Source organism: Haematobia irritans, chromosome 3 (assembly GCF_050003625.1).
Source record: "Haematobia irritans isolate KBUSLIRL chromosome 3, ASM5000362v1, whole genome shotgun sequence".
Lineage (NCBI taxonomy): Eukaryota > Metazoa > Arthropoda > Insecta > Diptera > Muscidae > Haematobia > Haematobia irritans.
Window position 1 is genome coordinate 175,241,960 of NC_134399.1, and position 23,593 is coordinate 175,265,552.

General features: G+C 29.9%; 3 protein-coding genes across 5 annotated transcripts in view; all 3 read right to left on the minus strand.

The window, feature by feature from the left end:
* Positions 1-23,593, minus strand: part of MICAL-like (protein) — a 254,246-nt gene that overhangs the window by 222,120 nt on the left and 8,533 nt on the right. The window lies entirely within an intron of this gene.
* LOC142230248 (uncharacterized) lies at positions 1,839-3,733 on the minus strand. The gene is made up of 4 exons (XM_075300886.1): positions 3,671-3,733; positions 2,375-2,556; positions 2,150-2,303; positions 1,839-2,088 (listed from the first exon to the last, which is right to left on the minus strand). The coding sequence occupies exons 2-4, from the start codon at positions 2,375-2,377 to the stop codon at positions 1,940-1,942; spliced, it is 306 nt and encodes a 101-aa protein (XP_075157001.1). The 5' UTR covers positions 2,378-2,556; positions 3,671-3,733; the 3' UTR covers positions 1,839-1,939.
* Positions 2,506-2,972, minus strand: LOC142231293 (uncharacterized). Its single transcript, XM_075301908.1, has 2 exons — positions 2,625-2,972; positions 2,506-2,556 (listed from the first exon to the last, which is right to left on the minus strand). The coding sequence occupies exons 1-2, from the start codon at positions 2,970-2,972 to the stop codon at positions 2,506-2,508; spliced, it is 399 nt and encodes a 132-aa protein (XP_075158023.1).

The window sequence follows — 23,593 nt, forward strand, 5'->3', positions numbered from 1 at the left end:
ATCAATACCAAAATCCTTAAGGGAAGATCAAAATCCTTGATTTATTTAAATATTAAAGGTAACTATACACAATCAGTGTATAATTGTATTTATGCTCAAATTCTGTACTTTGCATATTTGTCTGACTAATTACCAAAAAGGTAGGTAATAAAACTACATTTGCTAATTTACTACACATGTGTGTCAATATGAACAAAAAGAGACAAAGGCGATATGAACAAAATATTATGTTGATGGTTTATACAACACGATATGAGAAGAACCTTGTTAGGTGATTTATGGTTAAAGGTGTTGCTGTGATCTTGAACTAAACAGAAATGTACAAATGCTACTATGGTGGCAATAAAGGGGTAATAATGGGTGACAAAACCTTAACCCACTGAGAGCATTGTATATGGCTTATAATTTACCTTTCATATTGTATTTAGTTTTAAGAAAATGTTAACTAAGATTTAGGCCAATAGTTTTTATTGAGCTCTTGCTATTTGCAATACATCAAAACCCTAATTCCTCGTATTACAATGCTTCCACTTTTGTGCTTATTAAGATATTCTGTCATGCAACAACAAGTGAACGATATGGGAAACCTTTTTCTCTCTTCTTCTTTCATTGAGTTGGTTATATCAAATTTTATTACACTTAATTGAAAGACAGATATATTTATAGTCAATAAACAAAATATGTGTGAAGAAAAAAAAAATATTATCAACGAGAGAATGAAGGAGTCAGCTCGATGGTTACATTGGGAGAAAATATTGTATATATTTGGAAGTAGAATAATAAATAAAGTAGACCCTCAATGTAGAGTTCACTGGAATAAGGTGATTCGTAATATAAAAGAAATTTGTCATTAATATTGAGCCAAGGAAAAAAATCGTAAATATAATATTTTTTTTGTTATTGTAATTATTTTATATTTATTAGTGAAGCATTACAGGAATTAAATTAAAGTTTCCATAGTCTTATTAATTTTTTTTTAATTTTGTTATTGGCTCAATTTTAAAAATTAAAAAAAATATATTAAATTAAATTGCATTCAATCAAACTCTACTTAATTTAGTTAAACAAAATTCAAATAAATGAAATAAAATTCCATATTCGATTTTTTACGTGTATTCTTGAAATACGAATTTAATTCATCATCAGCAAGTAAAACTTTGCCGTCAGGCAGCAGCCAAGTGTATTATGTTGTTTTCATTTTAAACTTAATTTTTGTTCAGTTGGATAAAATGAATTGACACGCGAAACGGTCATTGGACAATTGACATTTTCTAGATACATTTTTTCCTATCATTGCCTTTGTTTTTTTTTTGTGCGATGAACTCTACATATTTATGCTGTCTCAGCTTTACTATGTGCCTTTTCCATTCCCCCCTCATAACCCTTCTGATGCACTAAGAAACAGAGAACTAGCCCATTCCTAAGCAATTAATGCGATCGTTCCATGAATATGAGAAGACTAATAAAAATCGACATCTCCCAGCAAAAAACTTGAGGAATTTTCATCGGCTTGGTAAAGGAGCTTCGAACTTAATAGCACTTACAGTAGTGAGGAATTCATTGGTGAAATTAACAAGAAATGTCTCGCGAAAATGCGCTTCTTTTATAAATCCTATTTTGTGCTTACATGAGTGCTCATCGGTATGTATTATGAAGGCAGTGAATGAAAGCGCTAGTGATATTAGTGAAAATAGGTCATGAAAACATGGTTTTCCCGAAGCGCATTTTTCTTGCTAATTTAAAATGAAAGAATAGTTTATTATTTGTATATTTTAATTAATTTTATTTTTTTATAATAAAATTAAAATTATATTAAAATTAATTCAGTTCATTAATTCAGTCTTTGCAAGGAAGTAATTCAAGTACTTATAGAAAATAAAAATAAACTTAAAATGCTATTCATATTGTAGAATAAAACGGAAAACATTGACAAATATGTTTACGACATATCGCTATCTATAATATTGATGGTTGCATCCTTTTTCTTTAGGGACTCGTTTTTGTAATGAAGATTTTTTACCAATCTTATACATTTGCTGAAGTATTTATTGAAATCCATTTTGTTCCCATACTCGGTACCTACAGCTTCTAAAAATAAAAAATGAATTTGTCAGAATCAAGTGAGAGAAGGAATCATCTTTATACTTACGGTATATTGTCTTCATTAACTTTGGATAGTCCAGAAGTCTTTTTTTTCCTTGCCGCCCATAAACGTTATAGTCTTGTAAGAGTTTTATATCCATCAAATGTTTGATCGATTTTTGTAATTCTCCTCTTCCCAAAATATGTTTAAGTGTTGCAATCTGTGAATTAATAACGTATAACAATAAATTCAAAAATGAAGATAAACTTTTATGTTCTAAATTAAACTTACCATTGGTCCTTTGGTATTCTCATCAATTTCATCTTCAATTGACTCGAGTTCATCTTGTGAAGATATTGGAAAAATATCTTCGTATTTTAACTTCTGTATGCCTGGAGACAAATTGGATTTCACAACAGTTTTTATTTCGGATAACAGCTCAACAAGCTGTTTATTATGGTTAAAAAGATTATCTGTAAGATGTATTCATTAGAAAAAAATTATTTTATATATATAATATAAATATTATTTTTTTGGTTACCCCAAGATCCACGAGATGCATGACATCAAGGGGGAACTGTGTAATCATTTTAATTTCAAGACTTTCTAGAGACAAACCTTCAGTACCATACTTTTCAGAGTGGAAATCTCTATCCAGTCTTGTTTTGAAATCCTCGTCCGTTCGAAGTTTTGCAGCAGATGTTCTAAAAACAGTAACATTCGACACACTCTTGCCTTCTTGGTAACATTTACTACACCCCTTCAACGAATTGTGGCCTCGAATTCCACAAACGAAAGATGTTGCAGGGGCATCTGCTAAAAAAGCCCTAATTTTAACTTCAATTTTATTACCATTCAATTCAAGTCCCTCATTTTTAATTTTTTTCATTTCTGTTACAAAATCGTGTAGATATGTGTTTACATTAGCTGGTTTTTTTCTTTCCCACATAGCTGCCTATTAAAAATACGTTTATTTCGGGGATATTAATAACGCGACATAGAATAGGCCACAGCCCTATTTCGCTGCTTTTAAATAAAGGAAGGCCGTCTATGCCTATATCAATTATAACTTCCATTTTATTTTGAGCCATTAAAATATCTGAAATTTTACTAATATTGTTTTGTAGCCCTATGTGGAAATATGTCCCAGGACATACATGTCCCAGGACATACTCTTTGTTACTTTAGGATGCAAACCGATTAGTGTAGCGACACTTAAAGGGACATCTAATCCTCTAGATTTTAATATTTTCAAAAGATCGGAAACACAAATGACAGTCGGTCTATGCTGTAAGTACCACGCACGCAATGCATCACTAATAGGTACAGGGTTAGGATATTCTTCATTAAAATTATTTGATGACGAATATACCATCCTATCTGCATTCCCATATTCATCTGCATTATAATCTAAGTAGCTTGTATCAGAATTTACACGATTTTGCGAAACATTTAGTGCCGTTATATTTTTTTTTACTTCTTTACGTATGAGTCTATTTATCTGGCGTTTCCCTACCATTCGCTTTGTTTTTGTTTTCCCCATTTAAAAATGACGCAATGCACACAAAGCTTATATATATTACTTACCAAGTAAATAAATGCTCTCTAAGAATTAATCGAACAAGCACGCGCGGTAACGACCTTTTCATTAGACTTTCACACTGAAACTAAACTCACAATGCTCATTTTTTACTCGTCATCCAATCCTCGGAAAAATACGAAATTAACATTCGCATACTTTAGTGCAACTAAGTAAATGAGATTGGATGCGTTAAACAACTTCGTGTCTGAAATGAAGTGTGAGCATTGACAAAAGGTTGGCTTCGGCAAAAGCATACTTTAGTGCAACTTCGTAAGCGAGTGTGGTTGCACTAAATAGTTTCTCGCTTACTGAATTTGTCAAAATCAGCGCTAGTTTAATATTTCTTCTAGTTTAAGTTTTCTTTTCAAGTTTTAATGTTTAATGACTTTAAAATGTATACATGAAAATGCATTTAATTTTGCGCCGAATAAACAGCGCCGAAAATTACTGCTTACAGTATGCAGAGATCTTTTGTACTGCTTCCAAATTTATGAATATTTTTTGCTGGGCTAGAGGGGACATATTTGCAAATAGTGATTGTTATTGCCATAGAAAATTAGGAATAGAAATGGCTTAATTGAAATTTATAGGCAGACAAATGTTAAATGGTTATGAATGACCAACAGCAGGAGATCTCTCAGTCAACGAGAGGAACAAGGGATGGAGTGGGAGTGCAAAATGTCTTTGTGGAGCATTTTGCAAAATTTATGATGGATATGTGACCGTAAACATGAATAGAGGAAAAGGTTGTGTGGCCCGAAGGTCATTTTCAATGTTCGGCGGTTTTGACAATCATATTATATATGACAATTGAATTTTAAATTTGGCTTAATTGGCAAAAAGCTTCTAATGGTTCTTGACGTAATTATGAGCGAAAATTTATTAGAACCATAAAATGGGTCTAACTGGTTGACATGACTAGAAACAAAACATTGATATTCTACAAAAATTAAAGAAAAAGTAAATTTTTCATTGACATAACGAACATTTGTCATATGGACAATAAAAATGTTCATTACACAAGAAAATGTTGCTTATTCAATCATGAAATGAATGATCCAATTAATTTTTTAATTGAAATGTCTTCAATCACGAAAATGATAGTATCAATTACAGTTTAAATGGGCATAACATTTTGTTAAAATCTCAGATTTAGACTTAAAATGATGGCTGTAATGGTAGACGGAGGGACATGAATCAATATTCTTATATAATTGAAAATAAATGTATTTATATAATTGAACAGGGCTGTCGGAGTCTGAAGATTTTGCTGTAGTCCGAGCCGGAGGCGTAGAAATTTTGCTCGACTCCGACTCCGGCGAAACAAACTTTGAAAAACACTTCCTATCTTTGTAACTAAAGAAATATTTCGATAAATTAGATTCCATTAGGGGTTTTAATCGAACAACGAAAAACGAAGTAATGGATTTCAGGCCATTCAAAGTGTATTTTCACGGTGATATAAAAAGTAGGTTTTACTAGAATATGGGCTGAAATGATCAATTGTACGTGCCATCTGAGCTGGTCTTTTGGGAGAATGTTCGTTTCATCAAAGCCACTCGAAATTCTTTACATTAAATTAATGACCTCTAATGTCCATAACTGATAAATCGATGTTACACCATTTTATTTCTATAGAAACATTATTCGTAACTGTCCAGCTATTCCTGTCATCTGTTGTATGGTAGTTGTTATTTAAAATTCCGCCCGTCCTAATTTTTGGCAGTTTATGTTTGTCCTCTATATCCGACACATCACATTTTTTAACATCTAAACTTTCTATCTGATTAGCCCGACATTTTGATTTTTGTGTATTTTTCTTTTTTAAAGGGTGATTTGTTAAGAGCTTGATAACTTTTTTAAAAAAAAAACGCATAAAATTTGCAAAATCTCATCGGTTCTTTATTTGAAACGTTAGATTGGTCCATGACATTTACTTTTTGAAGATAATTTCATTTAAATGTTGACCGCGGCTGCGTCTTAGGTGGTCCATTCGGAAAGTCCAATTTTGGGCAACTTTTTCGAGCATTTCGGCCGGAATAGCCCGAATTTCTTCGGAAATGTTGTCTTCCAAAGCTGGAATAGTTGCTGGCTTATTTCTGTAGACTTTAGACTTGACGTAGCCCCACAAAAAAAAGTCTAAAGGCGTCAAATCGCATGATCTTGGTGGCCAACTTACCGGTCCATTTCTTGAGATGAATTGTTCTCCGAAGTTTTCCCTCAAAATGGCCATAGAATCGCGAGCTGTGTGGCATGTAGCGCCATCTTGTTGAAACCACATGTCAACCAAGTTCAGTTCTTCCATTTTTGGCAACAAAAAGTTTGTTAGCTTCGAACGATAGCGATCGCCATTCACCGTAACGTTGCGTCCAACAGCATCTTTGAAAAAATACGGTCCAATGATTCCACCAGCGTACAAACCACACCAAACAGTGCATTTTTCGGGATGCATGGGCAGTTCTTGAACGGCTTCTGGTTGCTCTTCACTCCAAATGCGGCAATTTTGCTTATTTACGTAGCCATTCAACCAGAAATGAGCCTCATCGCTGAACAAAATTTGTCGATAAAAAAGCGGATTTTCTGCCAACTTTTCTAGGGCCCATTCACTGAAAATTCGACGTTGTGGCAGATCGTAAGTCTATTCATGATGAAATGTCAAAGCATACTGAGCATCTTTCTCTTTGACACCATGTCTGAAATCCCACGTGATCTGTCAAATACTAATGCATGAAAATCCTAACCTCAAAAGAATCACCCTTTATATAGATTTATTTTTTTATAAACTGCCTATATAGATTAGTACCAGGATTTTACTTCTTAAATTTCTGGAAGCCTAATTATTTTTTGAAATTTTTTGTTTTTATAAATACATATTCTATAGATTGTTGTTATCTACCTATATTTTGATGTGGTCTCTATATAAGAGGGATGATATATGATGTTGACGAAAAAGTACTAAAAATATATCAAAAATGTACTTTTCGAAACCAAAAGGTGCTAAACTTACATAATATCAAATTTAAAGACTATTGTAAAAGTATATAGATATAAAGTATATCTATACCGATTTGGATTTTTTTTAGATTTTCTAAAAAAATCTTATTTTACAAAATTTTATTTCTATAGAACATTTTGTCAAAGTTTTATTTCTATAGAAAATTTTGACAAAATTTTATTTCTTTAGAAAATTTTCTCAAAATATTATTTCTATAGAAAATGTCAACATTTTATTTCTATAGAAAATTTTATCAAAATTTTATTTCTATAGTAAATTTTGCCAAAATTTAATTTCTTTAGAAAATGTCAACTTTTATTTTATTTTATTTCTTTAGTAAATTTTGTCAACATTTTATTTCTATTGGAAATTTTGTAAAAATTTTATTCTTATAGAAAGTTTTGACATTTTATTTCTATAGAAAATTTTGTCAAGATATTATTTCTATAAAAAATGTCAAGATTTTTTTCTATAGAAAATTTTTACAAAATTTTATTTAGAAAATTCTACCAACTATGGCAACCGGCTCAGGGGCCAGCTCTAAGCATTGTTGCTAAAGACACAATGTGTGTATTTCGTCTCCTTCTACACTCATAAAAAAAAATCATGCACGGCGTGCTCATTTCAAAACGATTCGTTCATGAGAGTGAATCAACACACATGTGGTGTCAAACTGTGAACAGGCGGTGTCAATCTGACAACGATAAAATGACACCATGCGTTGTCAAAACGACAACCAGCGTTCATGATCTGAAAACGTTATGGTTACGACTTTATAAACAAAATTAAAAAAAAAATATTTCCGCTAGCGTGACTCGAACCTGTGTTTTCGGCACCATACGCGTTGCCTTAGTCACACCACCGAGGGAGCGGCCATAAAGTAGTCTAAAGACTATTTTAAGGCTTTTCATGGCCAAAGGAAAACGAATACCGTTCATGAAATCGTGAACGCCCGTGGACGAAATTGTGAACATTCCGTTTTGATTTTTTGTGAAAGTTTCCGTTTCATTTTGTCACCGTCCGTTCACGACTATGGAACGTAATTTTTTTTTTATTAGTGTAGGCGTTTCAAACATATACACTATCTTATAATACAGTGTATAATACATAATACATATACACTATCTTATAATACAGTGTGGCGAAAAAAATCACATTTCAAGTTTCACATTTGCCGACGAATGAGGTATTCCTCTCAAAAATGTGGACATCCTGTAATAAAAACTAAAATATCCTCATTTTGGAATATATTTATTTCTTCAATGTCCGCTATTTAAAATTTTTAGAGTTGAGTTGATATCTGAGAAACGTTCAGATTTAGGGCAGAATAACTCTATATAGGGTAATTGAGATGAAAAAGTACCAAATGGCTCGCGGTAGTGCCACGGTGCTTTTGGCAGTCGAAATGTACCAAAAAAGCACAAAAGTGTCAACTTTATAAACCTATATAGTCTTGTGTCGTATTTTAATTTATTGGCCTGATATTAAAATGTAGAGTTCTTTGCATCCCTAAAATGCTGAGATTTGTCGTCGAGTCGTATCAAAATTTAAAATTAGGGTTCTTTAGGACATATAAACACATATGACAAACAGAATACTTATGTCGGTCTATTTTTGGAACACTACACCTTAAAATTACAATTAGAATACTGTTAAAATGAGATTTAAATTGAAGTTCAAAATTTGCTAAATTAAACTTAGTTTACATCAATCAAATTCAATTACAAGGCTGTGGAGTCGAGTCAATTTTGCTCGACTCCGGCTCCGACTCCAGCATTTCTTATTAGCCTCGACTCCAGGTCGACTCAAAAATTTTATGAAAATCGGGTAATAATTATTATTTTTAACTCTTTTGTGGTTCATGCGACTTTTATAAAATTGGGCTGGCTATTATGAAAACTTTTTGTAATGTGTGTATCAAAATTTGTCATAAATTACAAGCCAATTTTTTCCGGTGTAGTCTCCTAAGAAATTCAAAATTCATCGAATCGAAAAGAAACCCAAATTAAATTGTTCCATTTAGTATGGTGAAAAAATGAGATCATGACAGAAGACTTAGAGAAGTTTTCATGGGCCTTGCCCAAATTAAAAAAAAAGATTGATTTGGTATTCCGAACATTTACAACTTCAAATTGGCACCCCGCAAACAGCGGGTGGTCAAAGATCTATTCGAATCAATATAAAGATAGATCTGTAATGGGGTTCGTTGAAACATTCCCTTTTTGTTTTTTTTTTCAATACAACAGAAAATCGAACAAAAACCATTCTAATTCAAATAAGTGGGTAAATAAAAAAAAATAGCAATCGCTCAATGAAATAGGAATACCTAGAAAATACAATACTAATTTACATGTAAATTAATAGACGCAAAAGAGAATAAAACCTATGAAAAAACACATCGAAGCAAAGACCTTTAGGAAACGACAAAATGTAAAACAACAATTAAGAATACCGTCAATGAATGTGATTCAAATACGGTAGACATCGTCGTCGTCGTTGTGTTGCATACAATACCCAGAAGAAAAAGCTGCTTGGTAAAAGTTCGAGGTTCTTTTTTTTGGGTTTATGTAGAAAAACCAAAGAAGACATAGAGACATGTTTTGTTGTTTAAATGTTTTCAGGTTAGTATTGAAGTTCTTTATACATTAGAGATGGCAATGGAAGATTTATAGAAGAATGACAGGCAGAGAGTTCTATACAACAAAATCTAATATTTAGGGGTGCCAAATAAAGCAAACATTACACTGAAAAACAAATATTTATGTGATATTAAAGACTACGCAACCTAAATTTGAAGATGCGCAATTTACAAAGAATTAATGACAAATTTCTTTATAATAATGAAATTTTAATTAAAATATAGTTTATAATCTTTGCTTCAAAAATTTTTTTCATTAAATTTAGGACACAAATTTTGGAAATTTGCATCCCTCCGTTAAAGTCGCATTTCTTTGAACTATGTTAAGGCAAATTTTCCTTAAATTAATTGAAATATTAAATCTTTGCATTTAAGATGAAAACGCTTCAAATATATTTTAGAGACTTGTTTTGAGGATTTAGCATCTTTGGTTTAAAGGTTTTTTTGGAATTAAGAAAACATTTTCTACTTTGAAGTATCTGTCATAATTTGGATTTTTAAGCTGTCATTTGTTTGTAAGTGAATAGCTTTATTAATATACCGCGAAAAGAAAATGAAAATTCGATAAATGAGTGTAAGTCTACGCGAATCATAACTATCAAAAACAATAGAACTTGTCATCGCCAGTCAATTCAGAAATGGGTTAGTTTTATTGAGATGTCATAGGTCCTGATGAAAAGTGGCAGCAAGACCTTGTATTCTTTTCAGAAAATTTCCTTATGGAAATCCCTATATTCATTTTTAATTTGTCAACGACTTTAGAACACCAATTAGAATTTCTATGGCAGCATTTAAAAGACAAAAAATAAACTTCACACAACCAAAACGAAACACATAAAAGAAATTTAGAATGCTGTTTTTTTATTATATAGACCTGTATAAATCTAGGAACGAAAAGTAAATACCTCAAAGGCAAACAAACTTGTGGCCAACTGGTATTAACCCTAAAATAGATATTGAAGTTAGTGGAACAAACAACGGAACATTTTCTTATTTTTTTTTTTTATAAATTCTAAATGTTAACACAGTGATGACCGTTTGGCATGGCAACTAGGAAAAGTTTTCTTATTCCTTAGAACATAATATGGAAGTGAATTGTGCATCATAGACCATGAATTGGTCATTCTATACAATCACATGCGGCAGATGACGAAGTCATTGAAAAGTTCTTCTAGAAAAACAACTTCAACTGCAAAAACAATCCTACTATGGTTATAGCTGAGTAGAGACATGGATCAATGGAAGTGACATATATATATAGAAGTGGCTTTGAAGAGGAGAACAAGGTTTTTTTTTTAAGTCAAATGGACATAGATAAATACCAGTTCATGGTGAGCATTAATATAAACCAGCAAACAATTTCCATCGATGTCGTGTATAAAAGAAAACATTTGCTAAGGAAATACAATTTTGAGAAAAAATTTGTGAAAGAAATAAAATTTGGACAAAAATGTTCTAAGAAAGTTTTGACAATTTTTTTTCTTTAGAAATGTGAGGTGTAGTAGAGACTTGATTATAGATGGCGGATAAATACACTTGAAAACATATTGATTTAATATGAACGACTATGCAATCGAAGTTTTGGGATACGAAAGTTACACCATATTCTTTAAAATAAAAAAATTTTGCTTAAACGTAAGCTGATAATCTTTACTTTAAGAACTGTCTTCCTTTAATTTAAGACAGGAATATTTGAAATTTACGTCTTTCCTTTTAACCGCCATTTTCATGTAGCTCCGTTAGGGTTTAACTGCCACTTAACAGAAAGTAAATTGCAAATAGCTTCTCTCCAGTTAACTTTAACTGAAAAATTTTCGTTAGTTAAGTTCCTATGCTATATATGCAAGATGGCAGCTTCGTTCATAATACGGTTTAAAAGTTGGTTAGTTAACGGAACACTAACGGAGCTTTATGAAAATGGGGGTAAGTCGTATATCTTCGAAGTGAGGCACATTTTCCTTAAAGTAAAGAAAATCATTTTTTATCTTTAGATTAAAAACAGAAAAGCTTAAAAAATAGGATAATATTTTTTTAAGTATTTTTCTTCTTAAGTTTAAAGTTTCTAAGTCTTTAATTTTTTATTAAAAAAAAATTGACAAGAATTTATAGAAATAAAATTTTTCCAAAATTTTCTACAGAAATAAAATGTTGATAACATTTTCTATAAGAAATAAATTTTAACAAAATTGTCTATAAAAATAAATGTTTGACAAAATTTTTTATAAGAATACATTTTTGAATAAATTTCCTATAAGAGTAAAATTTATTTATTTATTGTTTATTTTAATCATACAATAAATTTATGATAAAAATAGAGATAAGAGTTAAATTTTGACAAAATGTTCTATACGAATAAAATTTTGACAAAATTTTCTATAAGAATAAAATTTTGACAAAGTTTTCTATAAGAATAAAATTTTGAAAAATTTTCTAAAGACATAAATTATAACTAAATTTCCTATACGAATAAAATGTTGATAAAATTTTAACAAAATGTTCTATACAAATAAAATTTTGACAAAATTTTCTATAAGAATAAAATTTTGACAAAATTTTCTATAATAATAAAATTTTAACAGAATGTTCTATAGAAACAAAATGCTAAGACAATTTGCTATGAAACAAAATTTTGACAAAAATTTTTATAGAAGTAAAATTTTGTCAAAATTTCGTTTAGAAATACAATTTTGACAAAATTTCCTATAGAAATAAAACTCTGACAACATTTTCTATAGAAATAAATTTTTGACAAAATTTTCTATAAGAATAAAATTTTGACAAAATTTTCTATAAGAATAAAATTTTGACAAAATGTTTTATAAGAATAAAATTTTGACAACATTTTCTATAAGAATAAAATTTTGTCAAAATTTCGTATAGAAAAAAAATTTTACAAAATTTCCTACAGAAATAAAACTTTGACAAAATTTTTTATAGAAATAAAATGTTAACAAAATTTCCTATAGAAATAAAACTTTGACAACATTTCCTATAGAAATAAATTTTTGACAAAATTTTCTATAGAAACAAAATTTTCTGTAGAAATACAATTTTTTATTGAAGTAAAATGTTGACAAAATCTGCTATAAGTTTTTGACAAAATTTTCTATAAAAATATATTTTTGACAAAATTTTCTATAAGAATAAAATTTGGAAAATTTTTCTATACGAAAATGTGGATAAAATTTATTATGAAAATAAAATTTTGACAACATTTCCTATAGAAATTAATTTTTGACCAAATTTTATACAGAAAAAAAAATTGACAAAATTTTCTATAGAAATAAAATTTTTACAAACATAATAAAATTTTAACAGAAATAAAATGTTGATAAAATTTTCTATAAGAAATAAATTTTAACAAAATTTCATATAGAAATAAATTTTTGAAAAAATTTTCTATAAGAATAAATTTTTGAATAAATTTCCTATAAGAATAAATTTTTGAATAAATTTCGTATAAGGGTAAAATTTATTTATTTATTGATTACGTTAATCATACAATAAATGTATGATAAAAATAGACATAAGAATAAAATTTTGACAAAATGTTCTATAGAAACAAAATGTTAACAAAATTTGCTATAGAAACAAAATTTTGACAAAATTTTCTATAAAAATAGAATTTTGTCAAAATTTCATATAGAAATAAAATTTTGCCAAAATTTCATATATAAATAAAATTTTGTCAAAATTTCATATCGATATCAAATTTTTTCAAAATTTCATATAGAAATAAAATGTTGACAAAATTTCCTATAGAAATAAATTTTGACAAAGTTTTCTATAGAAACAAAATTTTCTGTAGAAATAAAATTTTTTTATTGAAGAAAAAATGTTGACAAAATTTGCTATAAAATTAAATTTTTGACAAAATTTTCTATAAGAATAAAATTTTGAATATATTTTCTATAAAAATAAAATTTTGTTAAAATGTTCTTTATGAATAAAATTTGGAAACATTTTTTATAAGAATACGAGTAAAATTTTGAAAAAAAAAAATTCTATAAGAAATAAATTTTAACAAAATTTCCTATAAAAATAAATGCGGATAAAATTTTTTATGAGAATGAAGTTTTGACAACATTTCCTATAGAAATTAATTTTTTACCACATTTTCTATAGAAACAAAATTTTGACAAAATTTTCTATAGAAACAAAATTTTGACAAAATTTTCTATAGAAACAAAATTTTGACAAAATTTTCTATAGAAACAAAATTTTGACAAAATTTTCTAAAGAAACAATTTGGACAAAATTTTCTATAGAAACAAATTTTTGACAAAATTTTCTATAGAAATGAAATGTTCCAAACATTTTCTATACAATTAAATTTTTGACAAAATTTTCTATAAAAAAAATTGATAAAATTTTTTATAAAAACAAAATTTCTATAAAAATAGTACTAGTAATTCGACAAGATTTCTTCTTGTTTTGATTTTATTGTAAATTTTTCTTTAAGTTTACCTAGTTCTCCTAGAACATTTAGCCTGTGCTATTTTTGTTTCTGTATATATATGGATTAATTTATGAACATCAACTGTATAAGGAGACAAACATGAAATAGCGAATATGACTTGCCAACAAAGGCAAAACAATTGAGGTCCCCCAAATACCGGCAAAAGGAAAAAGGCTTGCTAAGTCAACTAAGGCAAGTGAAGTCAGACTAGGTCTTAGACAACATTCACACACAACTTAAGAGTTGGCAAAGAAATCATATCAATGTATAGCTTTAAATGGACGTACAAAGAACAAAAAAAAACACAAACGTCAAAGCCTATGGTACGTATGTCATTCTTGAAAAGATCAAAAATGAACACAAAGTCATAGAGATCGAAAAGCCTGCCGCCAGACACACATATAAAGCCATGCCTTGGCCACGAAGTTGAAGGAAAGAATCAGGTAAACTCGAACTCAAAGCCAAACTTAAGACATACACAAATATGGCCAGCCTTAATCACAACAAAACCACCAACACCAATTTCAAGGAAAACTGCTTCTAACCAAAAAGACAGAAAAAAGCAGTTCCACTTTAGCCACTTTTCTGACATCTTGAAGTTCTTTTTTGTCTCAGCCCAAGCAAAAATTCACTGTTGAATCGGTAAAAAGTGAGATAAATACTTTTTAAAGAGTCGTCTAACTGTTAAAGGAGTAACAACTTTGCCACTCAAAACTCCGTTGATGAAACCAGTCAACCAAAGTTCTGCAGCAGGAGGAGTTGCACGCAATTTTGAAAAATGTCACATGTCTTGAGGTAATTTAGCAGTCGAAAGAACAATAACAACAAATAGTGTAATTACCAAATCAACATCAGATTAAATGATGTTTTGTGATACACTTAACAAAAATATGTATTAATATTTGTATATTTTTAAAAATGTTGAAATTTACTATAAAAAAGAATAAACTAATAATTAATTTTTTACACAAAAATAAAAAACGTACAAAGATACTGGCCGATAAGTATTGAAACCAAGGTTGCTATCATTTCTAGGTTGCTTGTCTGACAGTTCACAAATTTGTACCATTGAAAGTTCATTATATTATTTACAAGCTTACAAAAGCATTTTGATCTATTACAGTCAGAAATAAAGTTATGTTATTCGTGATGTAATTCAAACGCTATGGTGTGATTGCTCGTTAGAACCCTCCATCGTCTAAATGAAAATAAATCCGTACCTTTTCCCGTTAAAATGATCCTCACACATATTGAAAAATGGGCTTTGGCCAAAATCATTGAAGTCGCAAAAAGTGGAAGAGGTCACCGACAGTGTTGTCAGTATTGGGGATATTTTTTCGTAGATGGGAACGACATTTTTGAGTTGGCGACATGTTGATTTGTTGGGGAATTTCTAAAAATTTGGGAATTTTTATGAGAATTTCTCTTGAAATCGGTTAATTGTAATATACATGGAGTTCTTTTTATTTCCTGCTCATTTATAATTTTACTTAGCTTGTGTAAGACACTTCTCTTGAATTGTAAAATCATTTCGTGAGTACTCGGGCTAAGTTTTGTCTCCTCAACAGTGTTCATCGCTGATTAGGATAAAAATGGTTCACCCTCATATCGATTTACAACTTTTTTTTATTGTATTACTTCAGTATTTAAAAGTAAATTTTTGTTCATAAATACATGGTGATCGATCTCCTATTTTCAACTCGCGAGAATGTGGAAGGCAATCACCGGTCTCCAGGTATTGTGTTTCGAAATCGTGAAACAACAAATTGAAAAAATATGTTTTCAATTTTTAAATTGTTACAGATTTTTACAGCAGATCCCATTACTTTGTTGTTTTTTTATACCCTCCATCATAGGATGGGGGTATATTAACTTTGTCATTCCGTTTGTAACACATCGAAATATTGCTCTAAGACCCCCATAAAGTATATATATTTTGGGTCGTGGTGAAATTCTGAGTCGATCTAAGCATGTCCGTCCGTCCGTCTGTTGAAATCACGCTAACTTCCGAACGAAACAATCTATCGACTTGAAACTTGGCACAAGTAGTTGTTATCGATGTAGGTCGGATGGTATTGAAAATGGGCCATATCGGTCCACTTTTACGTATAGCCCCCATATAAAGGGACCCTCAGATTGGGCTTGTGGAGCCTCTAACGGAAGCATATTTCATCCGATCCGGCTGAAATTTGGTATATGGTGTTTGTATATGGTCTCTACCAACCATGCAAAAACTAGTCCACATCGGTCCATAATTATATATAGCCCCCATATAAACCGATCCCCAGATTTGGCTTGCGGAGCCTAAAAGAGAAGCAAATTGCATCCGATCTGCTTGAAATTTGGGACATGGTGTTGGTATATGGTCTCTAACAACCATGCAAAAATTGGTCCACATCGGTCCATAATTATATATAGCGCCCATATAAACCGATCCCCTGATTTGGGTTGCGGAGCCTCAAAGAGAAACAAATTTCATCCGATCCGCCTGAAATTTGGTACATGATGTTGGTATATGGTCTCTAACAACCATGCAAAAATTGGTCCACATCGGTTCATAATTATATATAGCCCCCATATAAACAGATCCCCAGATTTGGCTTGCGAAGTCTCCAAGAGAAGCAAATTTCATCCAATCCGGTTGTAATTTGGAACATGGTGTTAGTATATAATCTTTAACAACGGTGCCAGAATTGGTCTATATCGGGCCATAATTATATATAGCCCCCACATAAAACGTTCTCCAGATTTGACCTCCGGAGCCTCTTGGAGGAGCAAAATTCATCCGATCCGGTTCAAATTAGGAACGTGGTGTTAGTATATGGTCGCTAACAACCATACCAAAATTGGTCCAATCACACAAAAATTGGTCCATATCGGTTCATAATCATGGTTGCCACTAGAGCCAAAAATAATCTACCAAATTTTATTTCTATAGAAAATTTTGTCAAAATTTTATTTCTATAGAAAATTTTGTCAAAATTTTATTTCGAGAAAAAATTTTGTTAAAATTTTATTCGATTCATAATAAAATTTTCATCATAGTCAAAATTTTATTTCTATAGAAAATTTTGTCAAAATTTTATTTCTATAGAAGAGTTTGTCAAAATTTTATTTCTATAGAAAATTTTGTTAAAATTTTATTCGGTTCATAATCATGGTTGCCACTCGAGCCAAAAATAATCTACCAAAATTTTATTTCTATAGAAAATTTTGTTAAAATTTTATTTCTATACACAATTTTGTTAAAATTTTTATTCCTATAGAAAATTTTGTCAATCTGAATTATAACATATAAGTATTTGATCGATCTTTTTTGATCTAATATATACCACGTATTGACTTACATACAATTTAGACGACGGTGTTAGGAGGTTTTAAGATACCTTGCCATCGGCAAGCGTTACCGCAACTTAAGTAATTCAATTGTGGATGGCAGTGTTTAGAAGAAGTTTCTACGCAATCCATGATGGAGGGTACATAAGCTTCGGCCTGGCCGAACTTACGGCCGTATATACTTGTTTTTTTCTTACAAACTTGTCAAAAATGTATTGTGGATTTTTGTGGGGAAACGTAAGAGTCCTAATTTGGGGACAAGAGTCAGAAAAATACTGGCAATACTGCTCACCTATGCATTAGAAATTCAGACGGAAAATAGTTAATGAGTTGCTTCACTTGCTCGAAAATGGCCAGGTACTGTATTTGGTTTTCTCCGATGCTAATTTGGTTTCGTCCGAAGTTTGTGACCCATAAAAATTATCTATTTACATCTTCGATCGTATAGGTCGATGATCGGTCCCCTCACATATTCATCGATCGTGAGGTCAAAATAAATATCGAATATTATCGGGAAAATGGCCTAAATACAGTGTTGAACCCTTGGGGAGGACATGGTCATTCCACCAGAACTCGGCATCAACGCACTCGGCTTTTGTCAACCGAATATAGCTTAAAAAGGGGGTACCTTGTTCCATTTCTACCGCACAATTGCCACCAAAATTTTCGGATCTGAATCCGTCAAACTTTTGCACCTGGAGCATTTCGGAGAGTAAGGTTGGTACTAAAAATACCAAAGTCTCGATCATCATGATGGGGTTTCGTCGTGAATGGGTCAAAATACCGTAGAGTGACATTTATGCAGCGTATCCATATCCATATCCATAATTCTTGACAAATGTAACAAATTCGTACAAATCTAAGCTGATTCTAAAATTTCCAATACTTTTCGAATAAATATCTCACAAAACTAATTGACTTGCAGACGTTAAATTTTGACACGAATCATTTGAAGGTTAAAATTTTATTCGATTCATAATAAAATTTTCATCATAGTCAAAATTTTATTTCTATAGAAAATTTTGTCAAAATTTTATTTCTATAGAAGAGTTTGTCAAAATTTTATTTCTATAGAAAATTTTGTTAAAATTTTATTCGGTTCATAATCATGGTTGCCACTCGAGCCAAAAATAATCTACCAAAATTTTATTTCTATAGAAAATTTTGTTAAAATTTTATTTCTATACACAATTTTGTTAAAATTTTTATTCCTATAGAAAATTTTGTCAATCTGAATTATAACATATAAGTATTTGATCGATCTTTTTTGATCTAATATATACCACGTATTGACTTACATACAATTTAGACGACGGTGTTAGGAGGTTTTAAGATACCTTGCCATCGGCAAGCGTTACCGCAACTTAAGTAATTCAATTGTGGATGGCAGTGTTTAGAAGAAGTTTCTACGCAATCCATGATGGAGGGTACATAAGCTTCGGCCTGGCCGAACTTACGGCCGTATATACTTGTTTTTTTCTTACAAACTTGTCAAAAATGTATTGTGGATTTTTGTGGGGAAACGTAAGAGTCCTAATTTGGGGACAAGAGTCAGAAAAATACTGGCAATACTGCTCACCTATGCATTAGAAATTCAGACGGAAAATAGTTAATGAGTTGCTTCACTTGCTCGAAAATGGCCAGGTACTGTATTTGGTTTTCTCCGATGCTAATTTGGTTTCGTCCGAAGTTTGTGACCCATAAAAATTATCTATTTACATCTTCGATCGTATAGGTCGATGATCGGTCCCCTCACATATTCATCGATCGTGAGGTCAAAATAAATATCGAATATTATCGGGAAAATGGCCTAAATACAGTGTTGAACCCTTGGGGAGGACATGGTCATTCCACCAGAACTCGGCATCAACGCACTCGGCTTTTGTCAACCGAATATAGCTTAAAAAGGGGGTACCTTGTTCCATTTCTACCGCACAATTGCCACCAAAATTTTCGGATCTGAATCCGTCAAACTTTTGCACCTGGAGCATTTCGGAGAGTAAGGTTGGTACTAAAAATACCAAAGTCTCGATCATCATGATGGGGTTTCGTCGTGAATGGGTCAAAATACCGTAGAGTGACATTTATGCAGCGTATCCATATCCATATCCATAATTCTTGACAAATGTAACAAATTCGTACAAATCTAAGCTGATTCTAAAATTTCCAATACTTTTCGAATAAATATCTCACAAAACTAATTGACTTGCAGACGTTAAATTTTGACACGAATCATTTGAAGGTTGGTACTAAATAAAAATAATATGCATTCAATACTACCGACGCCATCTATGTGTCAGACCGGGGACTTCTCAGCCAACCTGTCGATTTTTCATTAAATAAATTAACTTTTACATAATATATTGTTTTCGTAATGTATATGAACTCTTTCATAACATAAATGAAACTATTCATAATATATACAAAAATACTGAATTTCTCGTGGCGTGAGAGTGTTTCTCTCAAAGTTTATTTGAATTTATTGAAACATGAGCGATTATTTTTATTTTTTTTTTTTGTCTGTTTACATTAATCCAAAAAAAATCCATATCGACAATATTTCATATGATTTATTTTTTTTTGTAAAGAAATTCAATATTGAAGAAATCTTCTATAATTATTAATTTCCTACACTGAGAAAAATACTGACCTTATATGGAAGAATATGCCACTTTAATTTTAGGACTCAAAATTTACGTAATGTCAAGTACAAAATTCTTTAAAAAATTACATTTTAATTAAAAGAAAGTTTATAATCCTTGCTTCAAAAAATTTTTTCCATTAAAGTTAGGACACAAATCTTGAAATTTTGCGTCTCTCTGCTGAAGTTGTAGATCTTTGAAGTAAGACGAATTTCCCTTAAAATAAAGAAAAACATTTTTAATATAAAGAAATCGTCTTTAACTCAACTGACATATTGAATTTTTAAATTTAAAATAAAAACGCTTCAAATATAGGCTATGACTTATTTTAAGGATTTGCATCTTTGGTTTAAAGTTTTTTTTTGGATTAAGAAAACTGTTTTTACTTTGAAGTACCTGGCATAATTTGGATTTTGAAATTGGAATTTGTTTGTACATTAATACCTTTATTAATATATCGCAAAAAGAAAATAAGAACTAGATTAATGAGATCTGTATCCAATTTTAATTTTATTGATCCTAGATTTAAAGCTAAATTGTCTTTATTTTAAAGAAGCCGCATCTTTGGCTCGGAATCAATACCAAAATCCTTAAGGGAAGGTCAAAATCTTTGGATCGAAGTAAACTTTTTTTGAGTGTATATATATATATATATATATATATATATATATATATATATATATATATATATATATATATATATATATATATATATATATATATATATATATATATATATATATATATATATATATATATATATATATATATATATATATATATATATATATATATATATATATATATATATATATATATATATATATATATATATATATATATATATATATATATATTTGTTGTTTTTTATATTTTTTATAACAATAAATAATTATGGTAAAATGAAAACAATTATGAAAAATTATATTAATATTAAACAATTATAAAAAATAGTTTTTTATATTAAAAAAAAATTATAATAACAAATAAAATAAAACGCCAATGTTTCCTGTAAAAATTCTTTCTCTGAAGAAACCTCCTATGATAATTATTTTCAAATATTTGATTGTTATTTTATTATATTTTATTATATTTTGTTTATATTTTATTATGATTATTGATTGTTATAAAATACAATCAATAATCATAATAATGAATAATAATAATAATAATATATAAATATAAAATTTAAGTTTTCTATTGATGTTTTAATCGAAAAAGCCAAGAAACTCTAAAAAGACAGATTTTGAAAACTTGGGATATTTTTATGAAAATTTAATTTTGATCCCATTTTTATTAAATTTTTAAAAATATTGTAGTTTAGTCAATGTATGGTTTTAAGCTGAAATAAAAAATAAAACAACAACAATGCTTAAAGAACAAAACCAACAATAACAAAACAAAACAAATGGAATATTATTTAATGTAAATTTTTCATATTCTCTTTTTTCTAATGTGGTGGTCAAAGGTAGTTCAAGTTTTTCTTAAGCAAAGATACTATACTCTTTTGAAACCATTACATTTTTTCTGCAAATCAATTGAAAATGCATTTGCCTTTTTTATTTCTTTGGCAAAAATGCATCTGCATAATCATCTGAGGTAATTTGAATGTTTATTGCCTTCTTCGGTTTATTTTGTTTTTTGTTTCAGGAAAGACAGACAAATCTGTGCCACAAAATTGCATGGATATTGAGTTTTGATGGCATCAAAAAAAAAAAAAAAAGTCAAGTGAATAACTAAATAAATGCTTGATGCTGGTTCATCGTTGTCTGGTTGATCCATCCATTCGTCTGTCTGGTAATTTGTTTTGTGAATTTAGAGCAATGCAATCAAATTGTCAAATGTCAGGCGGTTTAACGATCTACGGCTACTTAAACCTGCAAGAGTCATCACTGCCTCGCAAAAGAAAATCACCGCACATCACTTCGAATTCACATTCGGTAGCTGCCTAGACGCCTTCTTAAGTAGATTTATGTGGCGAATAACGGTCAATTGTAAATGGCCTTAGATTAAACCAAATCTTTAGCAGTGTCTAGTTGTTTTTCGATATTAAGCAATTTCATAGCATTGAACGATTTTTGTAATTTTTTTCAATATTCTAGAAGGTGATTAAAGTATTAAAAACTAGCTGCGGAAATTATTCTTGAAAACATATCAAGGCCTTGGATTTTGAGAATACTTGGTGTGGATTAAGACCTCTAACATTAAATGGAAGAAGATCAAATATTATTTGGTGGACAACTAGTTTTACATTTATGATATTAGTTTAAAAGGCAAGTAAAGAAAATTTTATGTGGCTTGGACTGCCTTTATTGCGAAATCGTAAAAATTTGCTGTGATTTATATCCAAATCTGAGCCTAGCTCCCAAACGAAGGTTTGGACAGAAGACCATCGTTAACTCAATTTTTTGCTTAATTTTCTGGCTAGTTACATCTCCTCTGAAATCTTTCCCAATTCTCCATGGTTTATTTAATTCTCAGCATTTTTCTATAGTATAAATAATGTAGACAAAATTATACGATGTAATAAATTTTTCCAACTTTACCTTTCGTCCAGACACAGAATCAACTTCCGGACTATACACCCAAAGAAAAAAAGTGTCCTCCGGAACGAAATTTTAGACAAATGAAATTCTCTTTTCTTACAAAGTATTTTCTTTAAGATCATATAAACCCGAATTTATGATAAGCGAGACAACTATTGTCTCTAAGCTTTTTTGATTTGCTTTTAAAGAAATCAAAAACAACCCAGCAAAAAAGCGTTGGCAAAAAAGCAGTGAAAATGTTCTTTTTGGATCCGTAAGTGGTGGCAAATTGACGCAGAAGCGATGAATTTAACATGGGCTTGTCATAGGACGGATGTTCACCATTTCAACAGCCGCTGCACTGAATTTGCATCACTTTTTAAGGTGTGAGGTGAATTCAGTGTTTTGGATGTGAATTTTGTGATATTTTGACAAATAAATAATTTTAAATTTTTTTATGATTTTTAATGCACTATAATGCTTGTCTGGAACTTTTGTGATCAAATATTTTCAAACATTCGAAATTTTTCTACAAAGGATTTAGCATTTTTTTTTCGGCAAAATTTAAATAATTTGCACATTTTTTTAATTTTCAATCTGTTTTTAACCTATTTGCAACAATAAAATTTTAAATTTTGTATTAAAAATATGAAAAAAGCGAGTTATAAAACAATTGAGTCAAATGAACTTCCTGTGCAGTTAAAATAAAGAACATCTTTAGGAGGACAATTTTGGAAGTGCTTTTAAAGTTGTGCCTTGAGAAGAACTTCCAAATTTTTTTGCTGGGTAGCTAAGCCGATCAATTTTTAGACCAGTATGTAAAACACATGGCAATTTAAAAACCTTTAGTTTTTATGCTCAACAACAAACAACTTTTGGGTAGAAAAAATTGGAAGTTAATGGGAATGCCGTTGCGAACGTATAAATAAATACACCGAAAAAAAGTGAACTGTTTTATAGGAAGAATGAACTACCACGCACGCAAATTGAACTAAATTTTACTCCACATTTTGAGATTTCTACAAAGCGTTGTTAAAACCAGGAAATTTTAATGTCCTGTTGAAATTTTAATGTGATCTCATAGAAGAAAAAATTAACTAAAAGTAAAGAAGAAAATCATTGGCGCCAAATCATGACCATTTTAACAATACAGTAGTTCATTCTTACTATTTTTGGGAATCGTACGAAAATTTTCATTTGTTTTAATTCATATTGAACTTATGTGTACGGTCATTGAACTTTATACCCACGTTTAGTTCATGAAATGTTTGATACATACTTAAAAAAGTAAGATTTCATTAAGCTGTGGAAAATTTCGATAAAAATAATAAAA

Bases quoted from the DNA above. Each gene is read 5' to 3' on its own strand.
- LOC142231293 (XM_075301908.1), bottom strand. From the start codon at position 2,972: ATGAAAAAAATTAAAAATGAGGGACTTGAATTGAATGGTAATAAAATT. The intron at 2,557-2,624 runs GTAACCAAAAAA...TACATCTTACAG, and splicing joins TGCATCTCGTGGATCTTGGG to ATAATCTTTTTAACCATAAT.
- LOC142230248 (XM_075300886.1), bottom strand. The intron at 2,089-2,149 runs GTAAGTATAAAG...TTTTATTTTTAG, and splicing joins GTTAATGAAGACAATATACC to AAGCTGTAGGTACCGAGTAT.